The 16,892-nt window shown below is 31.8% G+C and overlaps 1 protein-coding gene across 1 annotated transcript in view; it reads right to left on the bottom strand.

Moving 5' to 3' along the window:
- The window catches only part of LOC143230298 (voltage-gated inwardly rectifying potassium channel KCNH6-like), a 188,449-nt gene extending 181,890 nt beyond the window's left edge, over positions 1–6,559 (bottom strand). The window contains exon 1 of the mRNA XM_076463564.1: positions 6,070–6,559. Coding sequence (XP_076319679.1) covers positions 6,070–6,145 — 76 coding nt within the window. The 5' untranslated portion in view covers positions 6,146–6,559. The remainder of the gene's footprint in view (positions 1–6,069) is intronic.
- Positions 6,560–16,892: the final 10,333 nt, after the last annotated feature.

The following is a 16,892-nucleotide window of genomic DNA, read 5'->3' as shown; positions in this document are numbered from 1 at the left end:
CTTAAAGCACAATAAGAAACTGTTTAGCAAGACTGTATATATTTCAGCTAGCTACTAACTTCATTGCGTTTCCCAGGATCATTATTCTGTTACATAATATTTATCAGACATTTCACAATACCTATAACCCAATGCCATCAAAGACTTAACAATTAAGTCGTGATGACCATCCTGTTGGGCAGTGTTTATTCAAGTGTTACTTTAGACTCACCGATTTTTGATTATTTGTCAGTCTTTTTTGGGCCTTGTTAAAAAAAAAACTGTATGTTACTTCTGTAACTGGTTTAATCAAATCATTTAATGCTACATTTAAACCGTCATAGGCAAAGTGAACTTATTTAGAAACAGGAAATTTTACTAGCATCCATGATACCCATAACGCAATGCCATCAAAGTGTTACTTTAGACTCACAGATTTCTGATTATTTTTTCCATCTTTTTGGGCATTGTTAAAAAAAACCTGTGTATTACTTCTGTAACTGGTTTAATCAAATCATTTAATGCTACATTTAAACCGAAATAGGCAAATCGAACTTATTTAGAAATAGAAAACTTTACTAGCGTCCATGCGTGAACTCCTCTGAAAGCGACAGCCATATTAGCAGCTCCATTGTACCTTTCGGCTTCGTAACTCTAACCTGTGAAAAAAACTTTTCCTTCTAAGCACTGTAGAATTTACGCCTCTATTTCACATCATTGCTGGATACTTCACAGAAACCAAAAATACTTCAGTTTTTTTGTGTTTTTCAACTACTACTCTTGTACCGTCTTCCTTAGAGATTATTGTTACGTATCTAACAATAAGGCTTAGGTCATCAACTGTTAGTTTGAGATTTGTTACTATATTCGAATTCTACTTGATCTTCTGATTCATATTCATAAAACGTGTTTGAAACAGGGCGACTTACTTCTTTACTTGTGAAAAAAATACAAAAACAAGTAATCTTAAGAAGTTTTCAGTTAGTGTTTGTTTTCATGCCATTTTTAGCGTTTAGCATTGTCACTCAAAATATGCTTTGTCATTTCGCAATTCCAGACTACAACAACGTTAGTTGGCAAGGGTTTTCCTAGTAAGCAGTTAACCATAATTTGTGCACCTATAAAGATATCTGTGCAGTTGAAATTTCACCCATACAAGTAAGTTCAAGTGGATAAGCATTCATAAAAACATATTTAATATAATAAAATGTCATTCAGGGCTTGATAAAATAAATGCATTTACTAGAATGTTTTCCATTTTTGAATCGTTTGTTACTAAGCCTCCATGTATGAGGTGAAATAAGGCGTAATGTATTAAAACAATGAAGTGAAAGTATAACTGTGCAGCTGAAAAAAATTTCCTTAGGTAAAGCGCTGTTATTAGGCTATTATAATAAGCATAAGCAAACTATAAAGTATACACAAAACAATACAACACTAATAGTAATATCAACGAAAACAATTTACACCACTCAATAATAAGGCCAGTAAATAAATAAGTTGAATTCTTTTTATCTACGATCTGAAGAGAAGAGCATATTAATTGTTGCTTGACAATGTAGGCTACTTACTCGCTATTGTTTAGTAAATGCACTTTCAATTAATTCCTAAATCTTTAAACAAACATCGCGTAATATTTGTATTACCGAAGAGAAACTTGAATGTGTTCACTATTGATGTAATACACGACTTATGAACTGAAATTAGTGCTATCATTTGCTTTAAAAAACCTAGAATTTTACTGGGTCCATCACTGTTGCCAGACATTTTTACATGCCTTCCGACTTTTGTTTGTATAGTAAAAAGAATAAAAAAAGAGAGTAACTTGAAATAAGTTACAAACCCTCGAAAACGAGCCCATCATTACAGTGAACAAGTGACGGTTGTGCCTCTAAATCCCTGCTAAAGAGGGTAAATTCTTCATGTACGGTCGTGATAATTTGCAAAATTTAAGAAGGAATTACGAATCCACTCTTCACTTTGGGCCAGAAAGAGCAATGTGTTTTGTTTCTTTAATTTAACATCAACTCTAGTATGAATCATATATTAGACTCACAACTTAATTGGTCCACATACACTGCCGGCCAAAATCTTAAGGCCAATGAACATAAAAAAATATGCATTTTGCGTTGTTAGACTCAACCACTTATTTGAGTAGAGCTTCGAAAGATGAAAATAAGAAAAGGGAAAATAAAAATACAAACTTTTTAGCATTTAATAGGGAAAATGTGAACACTGCGAAATTAGCCTAAATACTAGCTGGTCAAAAGTTTAAGACCATACCAAAAAGAAGTCCTAAACAGGGTAGGAAATGCTCAACAAGAGGTCTCAGTGATGAATTGCACGGCCATCATTGCGAATAACTTCAAATATTCGCTTTGGCGTGGTCGACACAAGTATTTGCAGAAGACTGGCTGGAATGTTATTCCATGTAGTGAAGATGGCTTCACGAAGATCATGCACTGTTTGGAATTGACATCCATTTCAATAGACTTCCCTTGCCATCCACCCCCAAACATTTTCAATGGGGTTCAGTTCGGGCGAACACGCTGGATGGTCCAAAAAAATCACGTTATTCGCCATGAAAAAGTCCTTTGTCCTGCGGGCATTGTGGATTGCAGCATTGTCCTGCTGAAAGATCCAGTCATTTCCACACAAACGAGGGCCTTCAGTCAATACGGATGCTCTCTCCAACATGCCAGCTGCTTTTTGATGCCCTTGTATAACCTGAAGCTCCGTTGTTCCATGGAAGGAGAAATCACCCCAGATCATGATGGAACCTCCTCTATTGTGTCGTGTAGAAAATGTCTCCGGAGGGATATCCTTATCGTGACAGTAACGTTAGAAGCCATCTGAACCATACAAGTTATTTTTTTTTCTCATCAGAGAACAAATCTTCTTCCACTTTTCTACGTCCCATATTTGGTGCTTCTCAACAATGTTTAACCGAACTGTTTCGTGGTGTGGAAAGAGGCGTGGCCTTTGAAGACGTTTACGATTTTTAAAGCCTTTCTCTCGTAGATGCCGTTTTATTGTTCTTGAGCTACATTTTGCGACGATCTGGTTCGACGATCGAATGGTGTCTTGTCGAACAACCCATCGAATCGTCCTGCTCAACGCCGGCGAAATTTTCTTGGGCCGACCACTTGAAATTCTCGTTCCAATTTTACTACGCCCAATCTCACCAGTGATGGCACGTTGAGAGAGACCTTGCTTTTGCAGCTCGACAATTCTGCCACGTTCAAACTCTGTCAACGTTTTAGCCTTTGCTATATTTTTACCCAATATAACACAGATGTCAGTGGGAGATGTTAACCATGCTAATGCTTGAACACAAATGACTAAATTTCGTTATGTGTTTACCGATTAACGCCTTGTTTCAGTATGATCTTAAACTTTTGACCAGCTAGTATTTAGGCTAATTAAATGCTAAAAAAGTTTTTATTTCTATTTTCCCTTTTCTTATTTTCATCTTTCGAAGCTCTACTCAAATAAGTGGTTGACTCTAACAACGCCAAATGCATATTTTTTATTTATGTTCATTGGCCTTAAGATTTTGGCCAGCAGTGTATATTAGAGATTTCGGAAGCAACCTCTCCTGAAAAAAAAAAAAAAAAAAAATTATAACGACGTCCATGAAAATTATTTAACAGCCAAATCGCACTACCAATAAGAGTAGTGCAAAAATTAGCAATGAATGCTATTGACAAGGTAGATGCCTTCCTTTGGAAATTTAGAGAATTTGGTTTATTTTGAATTACGCGCAAAGCTACACGAGGGCTATCTGCGCTAGCCGTCCCTAATTTGGCAGTGTAAGACTAGAGGGAAGGCGGATAGTCATCATCACTCACCACCGATAGTGAAATTGATCGTCACATCATAACGCCCCATGGCTGAAATGGCGAGCATATTGGGTGTGACGGGGATTCGAACGCGCGACCCTCGGATTACGAGTCGAGTGCCTTAACCACCTGGCCATGCCGGGCTCAAATTAAGAGAAGATAAACTACGAAATACAGAAAATTCTATAAAGTATGAAACTGTAATAAGGTGTTAATTAAGAAAATACAACTTAACCACACTTTTACAAGAAGCGCGTTACTATACCGACTTTTGCCTAAGCTAACCAGTTTCAGCATATTTAATAATTAACATATCTGAATGTTACTGAACAAAATATCACAGACAACACAAACTCAATCAAAATATCACAAGAACTAGTAAGAAAATGCCTCAATTATAGCAGTGCTGTATCAGTCAACGTGTACATCACGAAGTTAAATTTTACTCATTTTCTATTACAATAAGTGGAGAAACTGAACAGAGACAAAGAACAATATCAGCATTTTTCTAGTTGAGTTATCACAAGTTTCCTTTTTACAAGCCATGAACAAAATAAGCAAAAGATAAAATTATTTCGTCAACATTAGCATGTGGTATAAAATTCTTATAAGTGGTAATTTTTCCATTCCAAATATACTAAACTTAAATATATGTATCAAAAATTTTTCTGTATTAGAAATATAATTTAACAGAAATTTATACTAAAAAAATTGAGCGAATACTAGTTGCTCTTCAGATCATAAATGCACGTAATGTATAAGTTCCAGAAACTCACTATATTACTAAACTTTACACTGGTTATAATTCATCAACTGCAAAAACAAAAACTAACACACGTTATGCAAAATTAAAATGAATTGAAACGATACTAATATTGTTACCTTTGCCCTTAATATCCATAATAGGGTATTTCTTGAACCTACCCTCAAATTTTTCTTTGCCAGTTGTCCATTTTTTCACTTACCTCGTTTTTGTTTTCTGCTTAACGTCAATTAGTTATCACAAAATAATGTCTAATAAGCAGAAAATAATTATCTATCAATTTTGCTCAATTCAATAAAATTAAACATACTATGTTTAGTATTTCATTTACGAAACTGAGGTGGGTTGGAATTCAGCACAAAGATACTCATTGGACTATCTGTACCCTACCCACCACGGGTATCGAAACCCGATTTTTAGCAGTGTGAGTCCACGGACATGCCGCTGTGCCACCAGGTGGCGACGAAACTGAGAGTAGCATAATCATGTATGATCAAACTATATTATTGTATATCTAAACAAACTTTTCTGTATCTTTTTTTTAGCTTCCATTTAACTTTCAGTTTAAGAGATGCACTAAGCCTATAGCAAATAACTTATTTTTGTCCTTTAATTTCTATGTGATATAGCGGGACAAGTAACCCCTACTATGCATTTCTGTACATTTTGTTACCCATGCGACCTATACTGTATACTTTGTTATGCCTGTCATTAAGGAATTGCTCCCCAGTGGCTCAGCGGTATGTCTGTGGACTTACAACGCTAAAAACCGAGTATCGATACCCGTGGTGGGCAGAGCACAGATAGCTCATTGTGTTGCTTTGTGCTTAATTTAAAACAACAATAACAACATTAAGGAATTACAATAGAACTCGCGTGGCTAAACCGATTTATTTTTACCAAATAATTGTTTGTATTGAGAATAATTCATCTGTAATAATAATGACGATAATATGGCAATCACATATCCTTTGAAAGACAGAGCAAGCAGATGAAGCGATAGCTTACTTACATGTTAAAAGTTCTGTATAAAATATATGATTGAGAGTAAGAAAACGTCATAAAATCGTTGTTAGCAAAACATATGTATTTTGTATATCCTTCATGTTTGGTCCTTAAATTAATAGGTATAAGTCCTAAAACGTAGTAAAAATGGCGTCAAACACCAGCCTTTTTTCGTAATTGCATGTGGAACTTGGGCACCATGTATGTACTACAATAGTGTCTGGTAGATAGTTAAATAGTCTGTTAATATTCTTTAAAATATATTTAAATATGTTTCTGTTGAGTAAAACCAAGATCAACATATTAGGTTTTAATTCAAAATACTTAACAAATATTTAAGGCAAAACACAAAACAAGTATATAAAAATTTCAAAAGCTGAAACAAAACACATCCATTAGTAATAACATAATTTTACTAAATTTCAAAAAATTGAGGTTCATTAAGACGTTTGTTAGGCTTAAACTTTAAAGTCTACTTACTTAGATTGTCAAACTTCCGAATAATGGAATCGATGAAAGTGTTTTGAGGTGCCACATGACCCATTCGAACAGGCATTTTGAATTGGCAACCAAGTAAACTATGTATTGATGTACACGTATCTCCTATATTAAAAACGTATCACAGCGCTAATACGCAAAGTTCATTCACACTAGTAGAGCGAAATCAAGCTTGTAATTTAACGCACGGTTTTCACTGGTGACCATATTCCCCTGTTTAGAAGGGTTCTCTTCCATGCTGGCCGAGAATGTTCTACTCGTGGTGCATGTAATCGATTGGAAGCTTGGTAGATGTATAGATAAGTGGGCACACAGGCAGTGGAAATAAATACGTTGGTTACTTCAATAATAAAATACAATCATATGTTCTTCATGAATATTATGTTGTTTTAAATCATTACTTTTTAATATATGTTTTCCGTACTCCACCTATTTCTACACAGTGACCTAGCATTTACTCCGTCACGTTACTATCGTCTGCTGCCGTTTGAGTAGATAACGAAACATTAGTTTCTGTTCCTATAAAATCGCCATCTAGTGTCCAATTGTAACACACTGTAAATACCTCGAACGTATTCTTATCACGTCTATTCTTGAATGAAATATTTTTTAATTATTGTTTCAATAAACTCAATACTTTAGACCACCAATATTGGTGTGAAATAGAAATTAATTTGGTTTATATTCCTTTTTTTATTTATCAACATTATATTATGTGAACTCAACTACTGATTTGTTATTCTCACATTTACAATAAACAAATACTTCAAATCACCATACAGTGTACTGCTCATCACGCACGTTTCAAGGTATAGAAGAAAAACTGCTCGAGTTACTAAACTGAGTGTACTCCTTTACTGTATATTTGATGTTATGATTTTTTAAAGTTTAAAGTAGTCTTAAAAATAATTCACAAAAAACTGTAAAAAGTTATAATTAACAATAACAATGAATTGTTAGGTTATTTGTTTATGAAATTACATTGTCTAAATATTTTACATACAGGTTTCTGTGAATTACCCACTGTTCGTTGAGATTTATTGAAAAAGAGTTAGGAAGCGTAAATACTGTTTAACCTTAAAATCCTTAATTATATATATAATAGATAGATGGATAGACAGATGTACTTATTCAATTTAACATAAAAGTCTTCATCATGATACATCACAGGAACACAACTAATCACATGCGATAAGAAATTGTCAGTTATCAGTTGTCTATTCAGTTTCGAATTACAAAGAATAAAGCAAAAGGTAGGTATAAAAATACATATTGTAATAAATAATCATGTTTCTCTAAAGTAGCGTGTATTGTTGTAATACAAATATTGAATAACAAGTAGAAAAGATTTGGCAAGTGTTAACCAAAATGACTAGAGTAAATAACGTGTCAATCAGAATATCCAGAGCAGTTAACAAGTGTGCTAGCTAAAATATCCAGAGTAGTTTACGAAGTGTATCATATGGTATAACTAGAATATACATTCATCAAATACACAAAATATAACAGAGCAAACAATAAATATATACTAGAATATCTGGAGTTGAATAGAAGCTTGACAGTCAGAATATCCAAGGTATCAAATAAGATTGTCAACAAGAACATCTGGAATAGATAAATGTCATAATATCTAGAACGCAAAGAATTTCGGCAATATAAATATTCAGAGCAAAAAAAGTAATAATCACAAAGTCTAAAGTAGATAATACAGAATTCCTTGGTACACTTACCAGAGATTCACTTTCATTTAAGATAACAGGCGAGACTTCTACTTAATGAAGACAGTGATTAATTATTTTCTTCTTTTGGATACTAAATCTTTCCACAAGGAAAATGAAACAGATTTTTCCTAAGCACCTTTAGGGTAGGAGCCATCTTCAATTAAAACAGCTTTATTTTTCTGAAATGGAGGTTGACCTATGGAATGAGTGGTCTTCACATGTGGTAGATGCAGTTAATTTAAAAGAATTTAAGGGAAGGCTTGAAGATTATTTAAATGGTAATAGATGGATGGTTCTGAGTGTTATAATTTTAAATTTTAGTTTAATAGAAGGGATGAACTTGATGAACTGACAGGTTGCTTTTGTCCTTAAGTTATATACAATGCATGTAAATATCATAAGTTTTATTGCTGCTATCAAGTACAATCTTTTTATTGCTGCAAACTGTTATCTGTTTGAATGATAGAGTTTGCTAACCACTTTGTTACTGATATACTTTGTTTAGCTGTAGAAAATTATCTAGGTAAAGATGAAATGAAAGTGCATGAGATCAATCTACTATCATCCCTTGGACAGAAAGATTTATCATGATAAAATACTCATTTATAAGGGATAGAGACAAAATGGTTTGCTGTATAGACATGGTTAGACTACTTTTATAGTAACATGTGAAAATCCATTGAAATTACATAATTGTAAGTGTAACCCCTAGTCATGTATAGTATGGGTGGTTGGAATGAAAGACGAAGTGCATTTCCTCTATAATTATTTATTGTGCATGCATAACTGCAACTGGGATGCAAAAATTTTACTGAAACATGTTGCTGACAGTGTCAGTAAAAAAAAGAGTTTGGTAGACAATTAAAGTTACTTTTATTTGTAAATATTTATAAGAAATGGAAGAGACATGCATTATTGTTCTTTTAGTAACAAGAAGGAAAGAGTGTCTCTCAGCTATGGGGCAGAAATACAAATGGAAAATAAATGACACAACACACTTATGTGGCATGTATTTTGTCAGGTGAAGAAAAAGCAAAGACTTGAAATCTGTAGATTACAATCCCAAAATTGTTAACTTCTGTGGAGATACAAAATTACAATAAAATATCCATTTAATTACAAGAATGCTTCAGGCTCCAAAATTATTCAACATGAAACTAGCATGACATTGAATGACTGTTCTCATAGTGAAGATGTATGTTATAATAAGTTTATGAAAATTTATAGTCTCATTGTCTAACCCTCTGATTTAGAGTATCATCATAAACATTCAGTAGTTTTTGGTTTAGTTCAACATATAATTCATAGTAGTTTAGTGGAAACTACAGGTTGATTCTATCCTAATTATACTTTATATACAACATTACATTCAATTTCCAGAACAAATGATGTTAAAACTGTTATCCAGGTAAACATTTTAGTAGAATAAATGTTAAGTAATACAGTTTCTAAAACTGTTTCTCTTAAGATTCCACTTTAAAACATATACTGCAAGAATAGTAATTTTTTTAAAATCTACATTTTGAATGTTTCTTATGCTGAGGGCAGTTCTAAAGCTAACGTTGAAAAATTGGGTTTGGAGCAGAATATTACTCATAATAGTCAAACATGTATTTATTATATGGAAAAGTTATTAATTCAATCATTTTTCCAGAAGTTAACCTTGTGGTTACTTGTGAAATGAAATTTTAGTGTGCAATACTCTTTTTATTTTTTTCATCAATGATATTGTTTTCAGAGCATAGAATAATGAAATATTTATTATAAGACAAGTCCAAAAAACCTAACATCTCGTCAGTATCTTTATATATTTTTGCTATGTTTAAATACTTAAATATATTTCAAGTAGCCATTTTTAAAATACTTTGTAAAAATCTTATTTTCAGTATTTCATTTCTCTTTGTTGGCAGAAGTTAATCAACGTTACAAATCTTGTTTTTGACATTAAACCCAATTCCAATGGTTAGATTTTAAACAGAAGTGCACATAACTTAGTTTAAATTAGAAATTCTCATTATTATAGGTTAGTTTAGTAAAATTACTCTATATCTTGTCAAGTCCTTTTTTATATTTGTTTTAGTGCAAAGTAGATAATACAGTCTTTGACTGCTTCTTACATTATTTACAATTTCTGTATTTCAAGCTATGCATAAAATATATAAGAATTATTTCTCTTACAAAAATCCTGTTACTTTTAAGGTTCTACATGATTGGCTACATAGAAGTCTTCTTTTGTCAAATGAGTGCAAGAAAGTAACAGATTATACACCTGTTCAATTTGCAAACATTTAACACCATAATGATTGTGTTGTCTGTGTCATGTTAGTATAAAGAATGACAACAGTATCGCTATAATACATAGAAAATAAAAAACATCTAGGCCTACTTTGTGGCCAGCAGAAAATACAGGTAGCTCTGAATTGTAAATTTCTAATACGTGTTGGTAGAATGTATTTACACATGGTGATAAACAAGATAAATAGTATTTACATATTTTTTTTGCTAATATTCGTTTTGTAGCTTAGCTAAAACAGAAAACTGTTACAGCATATAAAAAGAGTGACTTTTATGCTATTGATGGTGCAAGCTAAAGTTACAGTAGCACAGTAAAATGAATCAAGTGGTGGAGGTTAACAAAATGATTATGGTGTCCTCAGTACATTACCATGTTTAAGAGCAAATAAAGTGCATTTAAGGTCTTAAAATCAATCCAAAATTCAGCACCTGATGGAGAAACTAACAGATAGCTATCATATGATGAAACTGTTCAGTGTATTAAAGGATTGAAACAACAAAAATATAACTTTAAAAGGCTAAAACAAAAACTGGTGGAAGTAAAAATGTTTTGTGAAGAACATGATCAAATGGTTCAACTGATGAAAGACTGTCAACATATAGCATCTGAACAATTTTGATATAGGTCCTTTCAAAATTTATTTTAGGAAATTATAACTAAAGGTAACAAACTTCAAGAGTCTTAGTCGAATGAAAAGGCACCCATGCATTATATGAAGATACTTTAGTACCAGAATGCAGTCACAAGGTAAATATAAATCATTATGAAAACTTTACATCTTTAATAGCAAAGTAAATCTGCTTGAATGACTGCACTAAGTGATTTTGATACCCAAGTATTGAAAATAATAAAAAAAGATAAAAATATCATTGTTTCTATTTATTTAGAGAATAGAGCAGCTAATAATATATACTGGTTTATATAATGTTACCCAAAAATTGGTTTGCTTAGAGAATAACTTGAAGAGTATTATTTCAAGTGCAATGCACATTTTGGTACAAATAGAGACCCCATCAAAATTTCATGGGATGTATGACCCACAAAAATTATTAGCCTCTGGACCCACACAACCTTAAATCTGCATAAAATGGCAAACGATTTTAAAAGCATTTGTTTCTGCTATGAAATTTCTCCTCCAAAATGATGTTCAGTTTGTACTCAGTGGAAAAACACTACAAAATACACAGGAGGAAAAGTGACTTTAATACTGATCCTCCAATCTTCAGCCCATTCTATCTTTCAACAGAAGTTTTAATTAGAAAGTGATTTTTTTAAAGTCCAAGGCAGCTTAGGACCATTGGCACATCTTAAATGTATCATTTTTGGTTAGATTTCACCTGGTGGTGCCCATCTCCTCTCCAAGTATAAAGTGATTGTGCTAAGCCAATATTGTTACCAAATACCAGAAAAATGTGAATTTCAGAAGCAATACCTGATTTTTTTTACGTTTAAACTTAAATACACAGTATGTTTAGTGTTATTGTATATGAACATGAATGTGAAAAAAGACACCATTTGAAAAAAATATTTTGGACATAATATTATTAACAATAAATTCATATGTGGGTCCATTTAAATGGAAATAAAATAAACTACCAATGAAAGCTTGCAGTGATATTCTTATTATCAGTTCAACATTAAAAAATAAGCACAAGAGATAACTAGAAATTTTAAAATCTCTTGGAAACTGAAGTGTTTTGAAAAAGTGAACTTTTATTCATCTGGAGCACAAGGTTCTTTTTTCTAAAGAAAACCTTGTTTTCCACAGTGTATAAATTCTAGGGACATTTTTAACAATTTTATCATCAGCCACATGTTGTAGCAAAGCTTAGAAAACATAATAGGATATTGAGAATAATCAATATTATTAATTCTTGTACATATATTATGCTCCTTAGTTCTACCTTTTATTAGTAATTTTTTATTACTATCCACATTCATAGCAAATGCTGCAAATTCTGTTTTTCCTATCCACTGGGTAGTTTTATGGCTTCTGAATACTGTTTTGACTTTACTTTGTTTACTAATAATTTATTACAAGTTTTCAGAAAGACCTGTGGCACAGTGAAACATGGTTGTATCTCTTTCATTTCCTTTATGTTTATTCTTAGTGTTTACCAAATGTCCTGGATATTCATTGTTAAGGAGGGTCATAGCAATGTTGTTTTTTTTTCATTTTCTTAGCACCTTCATTGTTATAAATTGTGTTTGTTCTTGAAACTAGGCAGTCTATGGCACTTGTCTTGATACTGTTGGGTTGACATAATTTACATTTATATATTTTCTTGTACAAGTGGGTTACTTGTAACATGTTATAATTGAATTATGTCTTGATATCGTAATTACCTTTTTCTAATTCCATTCTGAATCATATCATGGGTTGATGTTTGTTCAAATGGTTCATGAATTCTTGTATCTTGTCTGTAATGTATGTGTATGGCCATATAACTAACTTTTCGTCATATTTGAGCCAAATCTTGGAACTTGGAAAGGTTTTTTTGAAGGTATCAACTCTGAAATGTTCTATGTTACAGACTACTGATGGACTGATGATAAGGGTAAGTCTATAGTTAAAACCTCTTGCTGGTGGTAGTATTTAGCTTACAATTGAAAGAGACTTGTGTTGACACAGTAGCAGTTTGTGAGTTTTATCATTGCAGAGATTGTCAGTTTGGGGTATTCATTTTAAAGATTCTGGTGGAATATTTGTAGTGTATCAGGGTTTGGTACACTAGCTAAAATGTTTAATATGTCAAAGTTGATCTTTGTGTCTTCTAAAGTTATTCTAGTTGTTTTTTTCATAATCTCTACAAAGTGGACTGAGATTTTAACATGTGAAGATGTTTTACTCGTTAGTGATGATATCATATATACCAGACACTTAGCTAAAAAGACGACATTATGTATATCTGCAGTTAACCATGAGCTGGAAATAGTAACCTTATTTGAGAATTTTAGACAAAGCATAGATGTGTCAGGTGGTACTGTTATGTACCGTTACTTTCTAACTGTTTCTGTTTCAAGTTTCTTCTGTTCTATAAAAAACAGAAATATAACTAGAAAAATTTAGTTTCAGGGTTTTAGATATTCATAAATTTGTCTTAAAGCATTTTGTACTTTAAAAAGCACAAACATATGTACAAATGCAGAGTATTAATTCTGTTTAATTTGACTATTCCTTTGTTTCTTTTAGTGAACCTCTCAAATTTTAGCCATGTTTGTCATTGTTTTTTTTATTATGGATTTTACATTTACCAGTTATTTTATTTTGATTTCAAAATTATCATAATTTATATTTCAATACATTTATAAAAAAAAAATATGGCTTAGTTTCATCATTTCTTCTTAATATAGAACAGTAGTGGCTAGCAAATGAGTATTTTAGACGATTCATTACATTCATAAGGTTGAAACTTCTGTTATTAAGAGAGTTTCTCAAATAATGTTTATTAATAATTTTCCTAAAAAGCTAAATTGACACTTTTTAAAAAAAAGTTGCATTATTTGGATGGAAAAGGCTTCTCTAATCAATGTTTTATCCACCAATATAATTCTTCCTTTTAAACTTATTTCAGAGTCACTGTCCCTCATGTCTTTAAAATTATTAAATTCATCATTCAGCAATATCATTAGTAAAGTTTAAATGTTATAAAACAAGGTTCTTACTATATTCTCTGGTACTCCAAATAACTTGATAAACTTAATATACTGTAAACTAAAATGGGGCATAAAAGTTAAAGTCAACCATACAAGAAGAGTATCTTGTGTTGTTTGGTAGTATGTCTAAATTCCTTATTCAGTCAGTCAAGGTTTTGCCATTTTTAAAGTATTTCAAACAAAAATTTTTCTTTCTTTAAATCCATGTATCAAGTGTATTTTCTTACATTCCAAAAGATGGTTTATATAATTTATAACACTGGAGGTAACTAACACTTGATGTTACGCTTCTAGGTGAAATTGCATCTCTTAAAAGTGTATTACTGCTTGAACTTGGAATAAGTGTTGCAAAGTTACACCTAGTCTTATAACTCAGTTTTTATCCATTGAAACCATCTCTTCATTTCCATCATGATGGACTGATGATAAGGATGAGTTCATAATTAAAACCTCTTGCTGTTGGTTGTATTTATCTTACAGTAGAGAGGGACTTCTGTTGACACAGTAGTAGTTTGTAAGTTCTATTATAGTGAAGACTGTCAGTTTGTTGACTTGGAACATTTATATTTTTTGTGTGTTAATAATCTAGGTAAACTAAGTAAAGCATTGCTCTCCATTCTTCTCACTACATTAGATACAACATCCAACGTGGTGAATGTATTCTCTTCAAGTATCATACATTTTTGTAATTCCATGACAGCTTATGGTGGATGTGAACACACCCTCTTTAAGTTGGCCAACCAGTATAACTTGCATGGGGCTTGTTTCCTATGCAAAACAACTGGTAAAGTTATATAATCATTAAGTTATGAGTCTGGAAACTACTGTGCTCTAAACATGGTGAAATCCACTATACAAGTCCATTAATTAGGAATGTAAGGTTATGAATTTTTTACAAACATATCATACTTAAACCCATTTATTATGTATATTAAAAACAATTACTACTTCTAATATTTCACAAAAATATCACATTCAAGAATAAAAAGTTTAAGCTTTACAACTTTTACAAAAACTCATCTTATTTTGTTTGTTTGTTTGTTTTCAAATTTCGCACAAAGCTACTCAAGATCTATCTGTGCTAGCTGCCCCTAATTTAGCAGTGTAAGACTAGAGGGAAGGCAGCTAGTCATCACCACCCACCGCCAACTCTTGGGCTACTCTTTTACCAACGAATAGTGAGGTTGACCGTAACATTATAATGCCCCCACGGCTGGGAGGGCAAGTACGTTTGGTGCGACGCGGATGCAAACTCGCAACCCTCAGATTACAAATCGCACGCCTTAACACGCTTGGCCATGCCAGGCCAACTCATCTTATTACAAAGGAAGCTTATAGATAACGTATATATAATAGAGCATGGTTTATATTTATGAATATCATAGACTGAAGGATAATCAGAATTCAAACTATATAGTCTGATCAAAAGCATTATCAAAATATAGTTTAACTTTAAAAATAAAAACAGTGAATAACATCACATTCCAATGACACTTAACAGTAACTTTCAATCATCATAAAAAAAAGAAAAATTTGAGTTTTACTTAATGTAACATTTTTATTTTGTTATAACTATGGATATTAAATATATAAATTCAGTTTAATACAAATTGTATATACTAACCTTCCTCATTTTAGCAGAACTTTAGTACAAATCTCCTCTATACGTGAAAAATATAAAAGTTTTATCTGTTACACCTTTTAAGAAAGTTTGTCACACTAAACACTCAGACAAGTATTTATGATACTTTGGTCATAAAACCACATGCCTTCCACCATCGATCACTGCACAGCTTTTATTACATCCTAAATGCTCCTTAAATGACATACTAGCATTTCCTTCCTCAAGGTAATGATTTTCTTAAAACTCACAGTCTCCAAAATAACCACTTTGTGCCATTAAAACTATCCACTTGATAACTTGAGAGATCTTCAAGATGTTCATAATAACTGTAAGTTATTTATATAGTAACAACGAATTATTAGTATTTTTGTCTTTTCTAAATGACAACATAAGCTTAAAATCCCTCAGTATGCACTAGACAAAATACATAGACAATTACACAATTTTAATGATTACAAGACTAACACCAACATCACTGAACATGTTTACAACATCCCTATATTCTATATTGGACTATTTTATACTATAAAATCGAGTTTTAACTTTTTCAACCAAATTTACAAAGCTCATATCTATAGTTGTTTGTTGGTAAAAAAGTAGCACAAGAGTTGGTGGTGGGTGATGTGAACTAGCTGCCTTCCTTTTTGGTCTGTCACTGCTAAATTAGAGACTAGTACTACTTCTAATATTTCACAAAAATGTCACATTCAAAAATAAAATGCTTAAGCTTTACAATTTTTACAAAAACTCATCTTATTACAAAGGAAGCTTGCAAGTAACATATACATAAGAATCTAGTTTATATTTATGAATATCGTTTTATCAATATCAATTTATGAAAATTCAATCTATAGCTTTGCATGAAATTCAGAACAAAACAAACTATAACTGTTCTTTTTACCAACTATTACCACATCTGAAAGCAATTAATGCAAAATATTTCAGGATATCAGATACTTTGAAGAAATGAGTACATGAAATCAGTCCCATATTATTAAATAAACAAAAAACCTGTATATAAAAATTAACTTTGCCTATGCTTGAGAGCTAATTCTTGTTTAGTTTTTCATTCTATTATACATAAGAATCTTAAATGAAACTATTAGTTTCAAGTAGTATTTTTTCCCATAACACTACACAACAATTTTTTTTTTTAAGTTTTGCTTCCTGAAAAGTTTTTGCTGATTGTAACAGGTACCTGGTGGGTATGCACAAATATAATTTTGGCTTTGCTTCAACACATAGGAACTCTGAGAAATAGACAGTTAAGTGTTTACTGGCAATAACGTATTTAATTGCATTTATGTTTCTAATATGTTATTAAATTCAACATAATTAAAAATATTTTGCTTCTGATTTTCATTTGTACTCAATGTCCAGTGCATCATGTTCAAGTGTCCAACAGTAGTCAGCAAGTATTGATGGATTCCAGTTGCCCTGATATCGTTTTTCCATTGTAGCAATGTCCTGGTGAAACTGAAGATGTGATTTTCGTGATCAGCAGCGA

Source organism: Tachypleus tridentatus, chromosome 10, assembly GCF_004210375.1.
Source record: "Tachypleus tridentatus isolate NWPU-2018 chromosome 10, ASM421037v1, whole genome shotgun sequence".
NCBI lineage: Eukaryota > Metazoa > Arthropoda > Merostomata > Xiphosura > Limulidae > Tachypleus > Tachypleus tridentatus.
Note: the sequence above shows the minus strand (reverse complement) of the source record. Positions and strands in the feature narration are given on the sequence as shown.